Source organism: Ciconia boyciana, chromosome 2 (assembly GCF_034638445.1).
Source record: "Ciconia boyciana chromosome 2, ASM3463844v1, whole genome shotgun sequence".
NCBI classification, from domain to species: domain Eukaryota; kingdom Metazoa; phylum Chordata; class Aves; order Ciconiiformes; family Ciconiidae; genus Ciconia; species Ciconia boyciana.
The window spans coordinates 80,831,186-80,847,146 of NC_132935.1; the positions used below are offsets into that span (position 1 = coordinate 80,831,186).

At 39.7% G+C, this 15,961-nt stretch overlaps 1 protein-coding gene across 1 annotated transcript in view; it reads right to left on the reverse strand.

Annotated features, from left to right (window-relative positions):
* The window catches only part of CTNND2 (catenin delta 2), a 565,782-nt gene extending 563,755 nt beyond the window's left edge, over window positions 1-2,027 (reverse strand). The window contains exon 1 of the mRNA XM_072851353.1: window positions 1,899-2,027. Coding sequence (XP_072707454.1) covers window positions 1,899-2,027 — 129 coding nt within the window. The remainder of the gene's footprint in view (window positions 1-1,898) is intronic.
* Between the last annotated feature and the right edge of the window lie 13,934 nt (window positions 2,028-15,961).

Here is a 15,961-nt window from a genome sequence, read left to right on the forward strand (position 1 = left end):
TTTCTTTTTTCCTTTCAAATCTTTACTACAAAATAAAAAAAGAATATTGGAGTTACATGGCTTTCCCAGTAGTAAGTGTGGCTGAAGATAATGTGTGCCATTAAGACGAATTTACTTAAGTCACCATATACTGAGGAATGCATTCAGATCCACAAAAAAAGTCTCATTTTTGAGCTTAGTACAGTCTTCCAGCTTCAAGACAGGTCTGACTAGAGATCACCTGTCAAGAAAGAAGTATACTTAACAGAATATCTGTGAAATTTTGGTACCCTGTACCACAATAATTCAAGAGATTATCTTGTTAGTTAGCAGTACCTTAGGTTAGCTGGCTAGGCTGCTCTCGGTGATAAGGGAATGCACAATTCCTTTATTACAGGCTCCTTTCTGCTGTGGCTCACAGGAATCAGAAATAACTTTGCTAATATTTCACCAATTAAAATCCTTTTCATCTAGTGGACTCAGCATGGATTCCCTCTAGAACTCAATTCACTGGTTTATGGGGGTGGGAGGTTCAGTTGCAAAATACATCACCAGGTATAAACTAGCAATGTCATCACAAAACCCAACAACAGAGAAGAACTTCTCAGTATTCAATGCTGTGTTTCACATTCTAACAGGCAGATGCAGTATATCTTCTACGTATGTAACTTCCTTGTACATTTTTTTCAACATCAGAGAGTCAAAAGCTAAGGCAGGTATTTTTCTTCAAAATAATACAGTAATACAGGCTGAAACACTGGTATATGCCCAAGAAATGCTATTGTCCTAGAAGAGAATATGCATACAAACATCTAAACCATGGGTAATTCCAATACAACAATGTGCCATAAATCTTAAGACAAAACTCCATGTTACAACCTTTCTTTCTTGCACTGCTCTTTTCAGAACCAGAAAATATGACTAACCTTTAACACCCAAAAGAGATAACTGGTACACATCAAAAAGAAAAAATGAAGAGCAAGGTCACAACTTTTCTAAAAGCCTAGTGACTCAACAGCTATTACTCCAATGGTGTTAGATATCATAAGCTGAATTCATGCAATAATTTTACTAAAGAAGCAGTGAATGTCTTAGGCAGGGAAAGATCACTACTTTATAATTGGAGAACCAATTTGGACACCTTCAGCAAAGAGAAAGCTGACTAAAAGCAGTTATCTTTTCATGTCTCTCTTTGGGATACCTTTTGCTGCTGTTGAGCCAAGTGAGGTAGTGACGGAGACCCAGTGTTTCCATGAACTGGAATATTAACTATCTCCTGATGTACAAAGAGGCACTAAGCAAAATCTCAGACAGTCAGCCCACGAAAATTTACATTAAAATGTCCAAACCTGTCTTTTTAGAATTGAGCAGAGAATCACACTAAAGACCTTTCTTTCAAAAATGTCTAGTACTTTTGGTTTTTACTCATCCAAGGCTGAAAACCTCTACCCCTACCCGATTTTGCCCTAAAATAATCTCACATCAAGTTTTACACAAAAAAACTAAAAACATGTATATGTTCAATTTTTAAATCCTAGGATTCTTATAAATCCTTTTAACTAAAAAGTCTAGGATAACACATCTTCTCTACAACTACCCATTTGCCTATAGTTCTTATATGCCATGCCTATATGCTGTAACGCCACATGCAGACTGCCAACAAGAAAAGGAGAGCTCTCTGAAAACCACCACTCACAGTAAAGTGTGAAAGTGGAAATAGAATGAGCAATTAAATTAAATTATATTAAATTTATTGTAGGACAGCACATGGAAGTATACTAAGACATGAAGAAATATTTAACATTCTTTGCAATATGCATTTGTGAACAAAATTATTCAGATACCTTCTATGAAACCTTTGTAAAAAAACACTAAATCATATTATTGTTTTCTAGCCTGTGGATGCAGCACTTGCATACCTGTTCTTTAACTGAAGCTAGAATGGCAGAGGTTGTCTCAGTTTCAGAGCCATCGCCATTGGATGTGTTCAACACAGGACTAAGGGAACTTGTCTTGTCAGAAGACGAGGGCTGGTCTGGAACAGGCATAGTTTCTGCAGTTTATGGAAAAATAAAACAATGATTTTGTTATTAGAAACCTGATACATGTCAGAAATCACATGCATATAAGAATAATAATATCATTTTAAGGAAAAAATTGTAGAACATGCTTCTGTTCTGTAATACAGAATTAATATATCACTTAAAACTAGAACTAGTTCTAAATTAATTATAAAGCAAAATATTAAATGATCTCCCAGTCTTACTCCAAAATATTCACTACAGTACATTTGGAAAGGATTCAAATCATTTACAGCTGTGATTTTTGTATAGTATTCCAGTGGCAGCATCCAACATGAAATTACAATATCATGAAAGTAATGAATCCTGAAATGCTTTGCAAACAGAAAGCCAACAAACGATACATGAGAGAAATATAAAATATCTAGTGTTGACTTTCTGACATGCATGATTATTTAATATGTATTATATTTTAAGCCTAGGTAACTAACTTCACCTTTCTTCTAGTCTAGAATGTGATTTTGACAACATTTTATCAGAATATTTTTGAGAAAGACAGCACACCAGTTGTTATGCCATTTTTGAGACCTGTTACAAAAAAAAAGATTCTTAGCACTTGAAAGAATTCCTAGTATTCTTTTTAGAGAGGAAAATGGCGGTGGTGACTGTGGAAAGATTAATCCTTCTGAAGGCCAAGCTATAGAGTAGCATCTCTGTTTAAATGTCACAACAGGCACATCTCTGCAGGCAAGTTCTGCCACATTCCAGAAGTAAAGGAGCTCTAGAGAGGCAGCTTGGACGGTTATGCACCGGCGAGTTAGGATAAGAGCACGTTCATGTGGGAGCTGGACAGAATTATTCTGTGGAAGAGAACTGGCCCACAGGCTGCCAGCTGGACAGCCCTCCTAAAGAGCAGTGGGGATACTCAGAAGGTCGTCATCAGACGGTCACATGTGCACAACACTCGCCATTCACATCAATGGCAAAACTCCTGCCTTGGCTCCATTCTTCTTTTCAAAGTCCATGTTTTTATAAAATAGAACTTTTTCTGGAAGAAATAAGAAGTCTGAAAAGAGTGGGTACGGGTAGTTGGTAAAAGCAAATATAAAATTCAATACACAGAGCAAGCATCCCCACACCAGTTAGCCATGGAAATTAGGGCTCTAAAAGAAGGGGAGACAACATTCTATAAAACTTTGGCTCTGAAGCCACAGTGCTGCCCCAAGAATACTCATTCAGCCCAGCTGGGTAGCCTTTTCCAAAAGCCTCCTGAAGCTCAGGACACTGGCATACATATGCAAGACAAAAACATGAAAACACAAGTGATTCATAAAAAAGTCAGTTATTTCTCATAAGTCTCCCTAAATCTCAGGCTACATTAGATTATATATTGAAGCATGAGATTATATATCATTTTAATTAAAGAAGCTACATACTTTAATACGGCTCACTTTTTGTAAGCAAATCACTGAAAGTGGTAAATAACGAATCTCTGGCTCTGGTAATGTCCTTGCTCCAGATATGTACACTATTTGAAGTTAATCTTTAAAAACTCAGATGATATACCTGTCTCCTTCTATCACAAGAACAAGTATACTGTACAAAACTTCTATATGATTCCAATACATCAACCTAAAAGGACTTTTGAATTACATTTTCTCATTTTGTGAAACAAAGGAGCCAGCTTCTATTATAACAAGTTACCTAGTTTGTGACATACAAATAAAGTTGCTACTCTCTTGTAAAGTTCCACAGAAAAGACATGTACACACATATATATACACGCTTATTCTATTATCTTACTTTCAAACAATCTAATTATTTTCTTTTTTTACTAAATTATTAATTGCATTACCATAACAGAAAGCAAAGTAATTTTCTTTTTGGTATTGCAATTTATCGGAAAAAAATACAAATAGCCTAACAGTTCATTTTGTAGAGCTATATTTGCAGAAAACACTGGAGTGCAACGCTCCTTGCTAACAACCCCATAGCCTGTAAAGTCCAGCTGAAAATTGTGCACAGGAATGAAAGAGACCACAGGATTCAGGAACACAAGGACATGTGAAGTGGTCCTACCGCCCTTGCAGATACTCACTCTGGGCAGTGAGGAGCCATGCTTCCCAGTTGAGGCAGCTCACCAGGGAGACACGTGGGCCTACAACAGCGTGAGGCGCAAAGAACTGCCTCCCCAAGACTGCACTGGGTTGGGAAGAAACACCAGAGCTGTGAGTGAGGCACCTGCTAAATAGTTTCAGGCACACTGGCTGAAAGCAGCTCCCCTGCTGCAGGACTGCCTTCTGTGCAGCTGTGAAGAAGCTTCCTGGAAAAAGCCCTTTTGTCTGCTTAGCTCATCCTCATGCTCCTCCAGGGCTGTCTGACCCCCAGCACGGAGACTCTGCTGAATCAGCCTTTCCATAAACACTAGCCCAAGGAGGTAAAACCCAGCAAACTAAACAAGACTGGAAGTCAAGAAGTCCTTGGTCCTGCTCCCATCTCTGCAAGTAACTGTCATTTGAGGTCCATCTAAATTTTCCTCTTCACCTGAAAAATTAAGAGGACTTATCTGCTCCCCCCATCCTCAGCTCCCTACCACAGCACACAGTTACCAGGCCTGACCGGGAAGACACAAACAGCACCTGGAAGGCCTGTGACTGCAGTCAAGGAGACCCTCATTTCCATATTGCACCTCTCTGTATTGGGTAAAAATATCAGGGTTTTGGCAGCATGCATGTTTGGGGGTGGGGGTGATCCAGGGCTGACCTGTGTCAGAGGACCTCACCCATCACCTCACCCAAGGGTCCAAGTCTAACATGTAGCGAGGGGACGTGACACCAGGACGGAGAGAGGCGTCTTCTCTGTGTGTTCATTTAATTGGTTGTCTTCTTTATTTCTCAATACCAAAATCAGTAATTTAAAGCTTATGTTAATTGGCAATATATCTAATTAAGTGAAATTCCTTGACTCAAAGACTGGTTTTGTCCTGTGACACTCTGTAAGAGCAAACCCAAATGAAGCCCACTGAGGCACAGTGGGTTTCTGTTCCTGGAAAATGGGGGGAAATGAGCCTGCCTGAGTTGCTGGAAAAAATTTATCTGCTACACAAAATGCTTGCCCTAGCACAAACACACTCCAAAATATTTAAAGTGTATTTGAGAGGGACAGCAAGGCCGCACTGTCAATGAGGAAGCCACCCAGTGACCGAAAAGATGCTACTGATAAAACAACACCAGTTTCTGTGTGTTCAAAACAATTGCATCCGCAACGACACAAGCAGCAACTGCTTGCTGCTATTCTGAACTTGTTTTGGGACTGTATTCAACTTCTGTAAATTTTAATTTTTAGGCTGTAAGTTTTTGTAAACACTTTATTTCTACCAAAGAACACTTCAAAAACTGTTTTAGTAATCTACAATTTTGCAAGTATCAGTTTACATGGGGAAAAAAAAAATCTGATTACACAACTGAATGCTGCAATAAACTGTACTTCCTTCAAATAGGCTCAAAATCTGGGCAGAACAGTAGCTAATATTCTACAACCACTGCACATTTCCAGGATTTTGGTTTTTTAAAAAATATAGAACTTGGGGGTTGGGGGGAATAAGAAAAAGGCACGCTGCATGTCCTCTCCATCTAGAAACAGAGAAATCACAAGAAATGTCCCTGACATTAAAAGTAATGTTTTCTGCACCTATTAAAATAGTTCTTCTGGACAGAGAATACAATTTCTAACATCTACCTCATTAGTTCAGTTTATTACTACAGTTGTTCAAGATTGTAGCCAATTGCACTTAGTAAGCTAGTATCATTGAATCTATAGCATGATGTTTTCCAGCTGAGCTGTTAACATTATATATTTTAACATTTTTTTCATTACACGAATTCATATGAGAAATACCATATACAAAGGAAACACAGACTGAGTTTTCACAAGCCACAGAGAAGCCACTGTACCAAAGGTAGTTATATTAAAAAAATCATACATGAATCAGCAATAGTGTTTCAACAGCAAACACCAAGATAGCAGAGGCCCGCATTTGTACTAGTCCATCTGCTCGGAGTAGGTATACCCTTTAATTTAGTTCGGTCTTTAGTGTAAGAAATGGGACATTCTCAGGTTTTAATGGGACTTAAAACTGCCAGTACTGTAGAATTACAGAAAATAAGGCTGAAATGGGCCTCTGAGCCCCTAGACCACTACTAAATCTCTAGACAAGGCAGATATTTTTCCTAAGTCATTCCGGGTATTTAATACACTTATCCAGTCCTTCACAGCTTCCTTCACTGCAGCCTCCCTGGCCACCTCCCTCTGTTCCAGGGCTCCACCAGCCTTACCAGTAGAAAACTTGCTTTAGTGTTTAATATAATGCACTTAAGCTCAGTGTTTACTGTACTATCAGCATGGACACAAAAAAACAGAATTATTCCATCAGTCCTCTTCAAAGAAAGCATTATCCCACATGATTATGACCACCATACTCTTCCTTCTGCTCTGGCTTCTCTTCTCTAGAAAAGCTATCCCAATTCTTTTCATTTTTCCTCATAAAATAAGCTGGCTGATAGCCTTTTAACCCACACTCATGGGAGCTTTGCACTAAAACTAAAAGGAAAATTAGACCAAGTGTGAGAAGAAAAACAAAAATTAAGCAGCTTGAGTACACCACAGCTGAGTAACTACAACACAAAGTAAATCTGCTGCATTTAATTTCCACAACAGCAACAATACTTCCTTATCAGTGTCACAAAAATACAAATGAGATTGTGTAAGTCAGAGCACATACAGGCTCCTGAGACAATCAAATTAAAATCTTAGACAATCATAGATGAACAGGAAAAATACTACCAGCCTTTTGGGAACACAGTGACAAGTCAGACATAAATAATTCATGGATTCCTGTACTTCACAGCACTGGCAAAATTCTATCTGGAGTTTGACCCTTTTTTGTTGTTGTTGTTGTCATTCTAAGATTATCTAAAAACTTTACCTTGCTTTAATGAAAAAAAACCCCAACCCTATAAATCCAAACAGAACCATCCCCTCCCCATGTACCGGGTTCAGGTGCTCAGGTGCTGGCAGCAGGGGCGGCCCCTGTGAGGAGCGGCCGGGGCTGCTCCGTGCCGGACACAGCCGGTTCCAGCCGGCTCCAACGGCCCCACTGCACGGCCCGGCTGAGCCCCTCAGCCACGGGCGGGAGCCTCGGGGAAAGCCTGGGGAAGGAAGGGCAAAAGATGGATAAGAAATGGGTAAGAAACTGGGTAAGAAATGGCAGCCGGGGCTGAGGGAAACAGGGTGAGAAACAGCCCTGCGAGCCCCGAGGGGAGAGCAGGCGGCGCTCCAGGCGCCCCGGCAGAGATGCCCCTGGGGAGACCCCGGCGGGGCCGGTGTTTCCCTGCAGCCCGTGGGAAGGCCCCATGCTGGAGCAAGGAAAAGTGTGAGGAGGAAGGAGCGGCAGGGAGGAGGTGTTGCAGGCCACTGCAGCCCACCATTCCCCATCTCCTGTGCCGCTCGGGGAGGGGAGGAGGTAGAGGAGTTGGGAGTGAAGGGGTGAAGCTCAGCCGGGGAAAAAAAGAGGTGGTGTGGGGAAGGTGTTTTAGGTTTTCTCTTTGTTTCTCACTGTCCAACTCTTATTTTAATTGACAGTAAATTAAGTGAATTTTCCCCAAGTCTAGTCTGTCTTGCCCACGACAGTAATTGGTCAGCGATCTCCCTGTCTTTATCTCGACCCAGGAGCTTTTCCATCTTATTTTCTCCCCTGTCCTGCTGAGGAGGGGCAGAGAGAGAGAGCGGCTGGGTGGGCATCTGGCAGCCAGAGCAGGTCAACCCCCCACATCCCACAAGCTGGTTTTGACTTTAACAAGAAAGGCAGGCAGCAGAAATGACTTGGTTTTTTGTTGTTTTGGTTTGTTTTTTTATCTTGGGACAACATAGATTCCTGGATAGATAGATAAAAGCTATGGTTGTGTACACTATACAACTATAAACTACAGCTGACAACTACCATGGTCACCATCTCATGAGCCAATGAAAGCCATATGAAACCTCATCAGATTAAGATTCCTGTTAAATCACTATTAAGTACAGTGGTGGAATTATTTTAAAAACTTGATTGGACAAAATAAGAAACAGAAGAAAATAACAACAATCTATATAGCTATGGAAAACCAGTATGATAAACATAATAAAAATAAAGCCAAACTATGTAATTGAATTCCAGTTTATTGTCTGGAATACAGATGGGCAAACACTGGTCAGTGAGTAACTGAATCAAAAGAAACTCAATAGCGTGGGTACACTGGGTATTTTAACTCCCTATCAAAATAACTTCAGCATTCAACACTTCTTTATTCTTTGCTATCTAACTACTATGGTTCCATAATCCATAAACAACTGCCAGGCATCCATCTCATTCAGTATAGCAACTGATTTCAACAAAAATTGTTTTTCTTGTTTTGCTTTTTGTTGTTGGTTTTGTTTTTAAACTTTTTGGCCTTCATCACTGTAAAATCTGAATAAAATCAGTCGATAAAATTAAAAATTATTTAACATCATTAAAGAAGCCACTACAGAAAGCTAATTGCTTTGGAAAAGCAGGTTAAAAAAAATCACTTTTGTCATGTAGCTACTTATCAAAACCTTATAATCTGACCTCAGTCCTACTAGAAGCATTACTCCTAAGATAAACAGGACAGAGAGGGTCAGTGGGTTGGTTCTTGAGTCAGAAGATAAGTAAAAAATAAGCTACTTCTGAGACAGTTAAACCCCACTTCTCTCTGAACTCAAGCTATGGCTCTTGCAGTTCAAACAAGCTATTTGTACCTTCTCTTGTTAAGGCACCTTCTTGATGGAAAGGCAGACATTTCCATTCCAGCACAAAAGGTACCCTGTATTAATAATTATAAAAGCCCCAAAACTATCACTATGTAAAATTCACAGAATTCCAATGAAAAAGCTGTTTCTAAACAAACATTTTTTCGATGCCTGGAACTGTAACATGATAAGGGCGTAAGTCTCGGGAAGACTGAGCGTCAGTAAAAACGAGACTACATTATTTTCATTTTTCTAGCTAAGGGGTTAAAAAACAATACAGAAAAAAAATAAAAGGATACATTATTTCAAGATGGTCTGTTTCAAAGAGCTGAAATACCACACGCTCAAAGTAATTGCGCTTTTTCAAATTATTTGCTGATTTTCACTGTTAAATTATATTTATAGTATCAGCTTATAAAACTTAAGGGGAAAGGGAGAAAAAGGAATGGGGGAGGACCTCTTTTTTAAAGCTACCTTAGAATCATGGAATCATAGAATATCTCAAGTTGGAAGGAACCCATAAGGATCATGGAGTCCAACTCCCTGCTCCTCGCAGGATTTCCTAAATCTAAACCATATGACTAAGAGCATTGTCCAGATGCTTCTTGAACTCTTACAGGCTTGGTGCCATGACCACTTCCCTGGGGAGCCTGTTCCAGTGAGCAACCACCCTCTCAATGAAGAACTTTTTTCTAATGCCCAATCTGAACTTGCCTTGACACAGCTCCATTCCCTTTCCTCATGTCCTATCGCTGGTCACCAGAGAGCGGAGATCAGCACCTCCCCCTCCGCTGCCCCCCTTGAGAAAGTTGTAGACTGCAATGCGGTCACCCCTCAGCCTTCTCTTCTCCAAGCTGAACAAGTCAAATGACATCAGCTGCTCCTTGTAAGTCTTGCCCTCTACACACACTAAAAAGGTAAGAGGTTTCGCTAATTTTTTAATGGTTACTCAAACTAAGCACTCGGTCTAAATTTAAAAATGATTTTTAAATTTCTTTTGCATTTCTTTTGAACGTCTGCAATTTTGCTTTTTCCAGTGAGTTCCTGGGACTCTTCTGGGATATGGCGCTTGGGCTGGTAGCCCTTTCTTGGTCCCATGAAATTCTATTCAAACGTAAATGAATGATGAGGTGGTTTATATCTCTAATTCCTTTCTTACAGATGCATCATGGATGTTTTAGCAACATGTAAAAAAAATGGATACAAATTTTTATGACTAGATCCCACAAATGTCTAGCGACAGTAGTAACATGACATTCAGAACTGGGAGATAAAAGACTGCAAGACCACATTCCTTCTGTGACCCTTGGGATGGCAGTGGATGCTAGATGGTGGACACCTTTCCTTGTAGCAGGATTTCATGCCTTCTCTCAGGTAATACAACCAACTTAGCTAGTCCCGAGGTCAAATTGCAAAAGTCTGTTCAGGCTGAACTCAGGCACAGAGGTACATACACAGTACACAAAGGTACATTCTACGCTATACATAAATACTTAGGTAAAACAAAATATTTATATGATTTATAAATGCACATGAAAATGGTCATGTCAGATGCTGTGGTTTCACTTGGAAGTTTAATTCTGCATGCACACTTTCATATAGATTTTAATCATACTGAGCATGGATTTCCCAGGTAGGGAACTAATGAGGTGTAGCCATGAAGACATCACTGGTAAAAGCATTTTGGTGGCATAGTTCACCAATGACATGTTGCCAGTCTTTCTCAGATGGGGTGGCTGCATCTACCTTTCAATGATCATAATCTCCTCCAGATCCGAAATACTATGCTTCATTCACTGCATCTATGTAGAACACTGAAAAAAACCCTAGAACAGAAAACGCAGCAACATCAACTGTAAACTGAGCATTTCATTCCTTTGCCAACTTAAACTGCATTATTTTAATAGGTTCTTTTATAACCTACGCTTAAAGAAAAAGGGATATTGCTTAAAGGGGCAGGCTTTCATTTTTAAATATTAGATTGATATGCCTTTAAAAGTCACTTTGTTAATGCTGTTTACATAATCTAATGTTACATCACCTTTTCATGGGGTGTAGATAGGTTGAACAAAACAAACAAACAAAAAAACCCCACCAGCTCCACAATGTCTGGAAATCTATGGTAAAAGCCAAGTTATCCACTACACTGGCAACTGCATCAAATCAGTGGAATCAGAAAATCCAAATATGTTTCTTTAACTAAAAAGATATTGCGGTAAGGACTATGTGCTCCCTAGTGGGTTTTCCCTGTACAATGAACCATTAATCAGTGAGAGCATTCATTATAAAAGTGTAAGTCATGCTGTCTTACTGCACAGCAATCAAATTTGGCTTGTTGCTGAGCTAATCTGGAGAACCATGAATGACACTGAAGTAGTCTTGGATAACAACCAATCATTTAAAATAATCCAATATGCAATTATGCATCTAGAAGTATTTTTTGCTTCCTTTCCTCTACCTTAGATATGCTGTATAGAGATCACAGTATGACTGCCATTTAAGAATATGCATTTCTATTGTTCCTGTTAAAGTTGCTCTTACTTTTTTGCTATTGTTTCAAAATTATGGGGACTTACTGTAAAATGAAATTACTAGAATACTTTTTTTTTAACCTAAAACTGCATGTTTATGGCTACACTCAAATTCACTGTTTATAATTTCAGTAACTCATATCAAGATTTCAGAAGCAAGGACTAATGCTGATCCTGCTTCTAGCTGGTTTTAATTAAAAATAAATACAGAAAATACTACAATGTTCTTCAATACAATAATTGCATGATTGCCATAGGGAACCTCTATTTCTCCCTGTGTATATGAACAACAGTTGTTATTTGAAAGCCTACAGTTGTGAACAGCTCCATCACACTAGCTTCTAACAACTGTGGTAAGCAAAAGAAAGAAATAGGTTTGGCACTGTATCTATGAACATGAAAACCACCAGCTTTCATGGTGTTCACAGAGTCATTCTGATAAGCTAAGAATTCAGTGGGTGTTAAGTTAGGAGCCAGAACAATATAGAATACAATAGCCCTGGCAGTTCTTGCAAATTATTACCTATATCACAAGTCATATTTGGTGCAGATATGGAGGAAAAAAAATACCCAAAATAATAATTTTCATTGTTATATATTGTAAAGCCAATTCAAATATTATCACATACATATGACTATTAGACTAACCAAGATATTTACAGTAGGTTTTTGGAACAAAATCCCAACTGGAAAAAGTAGAAATTGTCACTGCTTGAGAATTTAGACATGCAAGGGATCACCATCAGCAGAAAGATGACCTATTGCATTCCTTCGGTAATGTCAAACTGTGGAGGTGACTGAAGGCTGAGACAGCATTGGCTCTAGGCAGCAGGATACATATCTACTAATGTTGCATTAGACCTTTCTGCAATGAAGCTGAATCCTTCAGCTGTGCAACAGTGAAACAGGGTAGGAAGTCTGTAAAGATGGGCCTTCCCTTCTCCTGCACACATAACCACTGAAATTGTAGATTTCCTTTACTGTCCTATCTTTGCTGACAGTTTGATACAATTTAGGGCTGGGTAAGTATTCTTAAAAATAGGTTGATAATCTCTTGAGTCAATGAGAAGATAAGAAAATCTGCCAGACCCTGCCAAATACCTCAAAGAGAAAAATTTCTTCTGATTGCCTAAGTAGTTATCACAACATCCTAGAGCATATATATCCTATGTTTAAATTACTAGATGGCAAAACAGATTAGTTATAGAAGACATGATATCTTAAAGACCTTTGCAAAAGCTTAAGCTCAGTTAGGGGTCAGGGATATGAGGGATCAAGTCAGCACTCTTCTTATTCTAGCTAACGCATCACAGGGGCTTTCCAAAGAGCAAGGGCTCTGTGTTCTTCCCGAGATTGTTCTTTGTCTGTAGACCCATCCAGTTGCCTGTTCACTAAGACAGGCGAGCCCCCTCTTGTCTTGTTTTGTGACTTGAACTGTTGCATTCTCAGTTATTTTAACCATACTATTCAGGTATTTAGGGCCTCTAAATAGATAAAAAAGAATCCCCTGGTTTTAAATTTCAGATAAAGTAAAAGTTCAGGTTCAGTAAACTATAACATGTCCCCCTTTTTTTTTTCTCCTGCTCTTTGCAAAAGTGTGATAGAAGATATAAAAGAACCTGTCACAGTAAATGATAAAGGCAACCATACTTTAAAACTTGACTGAAGAGAAGCTACATTGGCAAACATGCCCCAACACTTTCCTTGACTTATCCTACCCTAAAGTCCTACAGATAAATATGTAATACCTAAAATGGAAACCACAAATGTTGGCATATACACAACCAGTGTATATGAAACTTTCCTTTCCCTTCTCTTCCACAGATGCCTGACTCAAAAAGGCATTTGCTGAAACAATCCAAAGATTACAGCTCAACAGGAAAAACTTTTCTTCCTCAGGGACTCTCTACTCGTGCCCTGAGTCTGATTAAAACATCTCCATTTTCCTATTCTCCAAAGAGGAAGCAAAATGAAGGGTCTTATGCACACAGTAGCCAATACGAGGTCTCTGCAGGTTGCATCAAATATTTACCTACCACTACCTACGTTAACCAGTGTCAGAACGTTGGAAGCTGGATGAAACCTAAAGTCTTGCCTAGAGCTTAAGCCATCTGCAATGCTTCTGAACTTTTTAGTTCAATGTCATCATGCTAAGTACTGTTTTGCTCAAGTAATATGTCATAAAACAAGGCAGTTTTGCTTTTTTCTGTAAGAGTTAAAATTTCAAGTACTCTGAATTACTATACAGCTTTCCTCCTTACAATAAAAAAAAATATATCCTAAAACATTCCCAATTACATTAGCAAGATAACTCAGAAGTGCTTATGAGAGAAAAGCTACCACACTTGGCCCAAAGGGCTTTGAAAAAAAGGCAAGAGAAAGATGGCCCAATTATACGTCCCTTGCTTTTTTCTCTCGAACTTGAGTCAGCACCAATGCTGGCTGCACAAAGATTTAAAGATGAGACCCAAACCACGAAGACAGTACTGTGTCAGTTAAGTGCCTCCAGCCCCCTTCTCTGTCAACATATTACAGCAACTGAATAAGTGATTAATCAGGACAGATAAACCACATGCTGGCTTGAAACATGTTCCTACTTCATTGGTACTGAAACCACCTACCTAATCTGTAAGAATTTACCCCAACCAGCTAGCATGCACTATCTGATAACTGAGCAACCTCCTAAAATTCTTATGAAAATATTTCACAGCTGGAGTCAGCAACACGATCACAAAGAGAAACCAGCATAAAAATTCATACTCCTGCCAATATTTTAGAGATCTCAGCATGAGGATTTACAATAATTGATTTCAGTTTTGCTGAAAAGTCTATTCATAAATCAAGCAAAATTGTTCCATTTATGGAATCCAATAAGAGAATATTGTTTGCTGGTGTTACCGAGGGAACGGGAGTTCTTATTTCAGTGACAATGCCAATATCCTCAAGCATACAGAGCAAAATGCACATCTACAAACAAAAGCCAGAAACACTCCTACAGTGAATTCTTAAAATCTTGTATGACCTAGATACCATAAGCGTAGGTGATTCTAACATAATATGGGGTACTCCTTTGTATTTTCTTTTTTTTTTTTTTCATTCATTGGTCATTTATTGACTGGGAATGACTTGAAAATTTAAGTGATGTCATGTTCTGGGTCTGGTTGGGATGGAATTAATTTTCTTTATAGAAGCTCACATGGCGGTGCTGTGGTTTAGATTTGTGACCAAAACAGTGTTTCAGCTACTGCTGAATGGTGCTTGTACAGCATTGAGGCCTTCTCTGTTTCTCACTCTGTCCCCCAGCGAGGTTGGGAGGGGACACAGCCGGGACAGCTGACGCCAACTGACCAAAGGGATACATCATACCATGTAATGTCATGCTCAGCAATAAAACTGGGGGGCAGTTTCTCCAAAGTAGCTGTTGCTTGGGGACTGGCTGGGCATCAGTCTGCTGGTGGTGACCAAGTGCTTTTGTATCACTTGTTACTTTTTTTTTTTCTTTTTCTTTCACTTATTAAATTGTCTTTATCTTGACCCACCAGGGTTTTTTTCCTCACTTTTGCCTGTCCAATTCTGTCCCCCATCCTGCTGCGGGGGGTTAACAAGCAAGTGGGTGGGGGCTTAGCTGCTGGCCAGGGTCAACCCACCACACACCACGACTAAGTAATTCCTCCCCAACACCACCAAGAGTAATAAGAGAAAAACAGTCTGTAGTGTAAGAGATGGGGTCAATGGCAGCAACACTTGAGGACACAGAGAACAGACAAACAACAGAAATAGCAAGGCAAAAGCACAGCCCTTTGAGTCTGAGGCAAGTAATCCACTACGGTTCTGTGCCAAAATAGACTTGTTTATTACTACTACTTTAAATTTAAATTGCAAGCTGATTCATGCTGACTACTCTTAATGTATCCCATGGCTCTGAACTTGAAGTAGGATAGACAGTTCTCGTATTGGTGTAATCTCAGGACTAATCTACTTCCTCACTAATTCCTACAGTTAAAGAGCTTATATATATCATGCTGAATTGCATAGATCCTCTTTGCCTCACATCTCACTTTTATTAGAGCCAGACAGCAGAATGCACCCTTCCAAGCCCCGTACAAGACTGTGTGCAGCATATCTCCAGACTAACCTTCAGAGACACAAAAGATGTCTAGTGGTTAGGGCTGCACTAGGGAACCAACACGGCAGTCACTCTGGGACTGCTGTCCTGGCTGTACCCCTTAAACGGAGGGCTGGTAGAAGAGCATGAAGTGTCCTCACTATGCTGAAGTAGGGACCTGCTGGGGTAAGGATGTCTTCTCTTTTAAATGTCTGTATCCACCTTCCCCAGCCCAAGATGAGCATGACAATCAAACATTTCCTTAGCATTTTCCTGAAGAGCCGAGGTGTGTCTGCAGATAAGGTGACTGCCACGCTTTTCTCTCTCTCCACATACAGTATCCTGCTGGTGTGATATTGGCAGGGCTGTCTGGTGGACGGGCAGAGTCCTGAGCAGTACTCCTAATGGGAACTGTGGCTGCTCGTCCCCTCACTCCTTTTGATATGGGCTTATGAATACAGCCCAAGCCTACAAAAAGCACCAAATACCACACCAGATTCCTGGTGGTAAAATGAGCT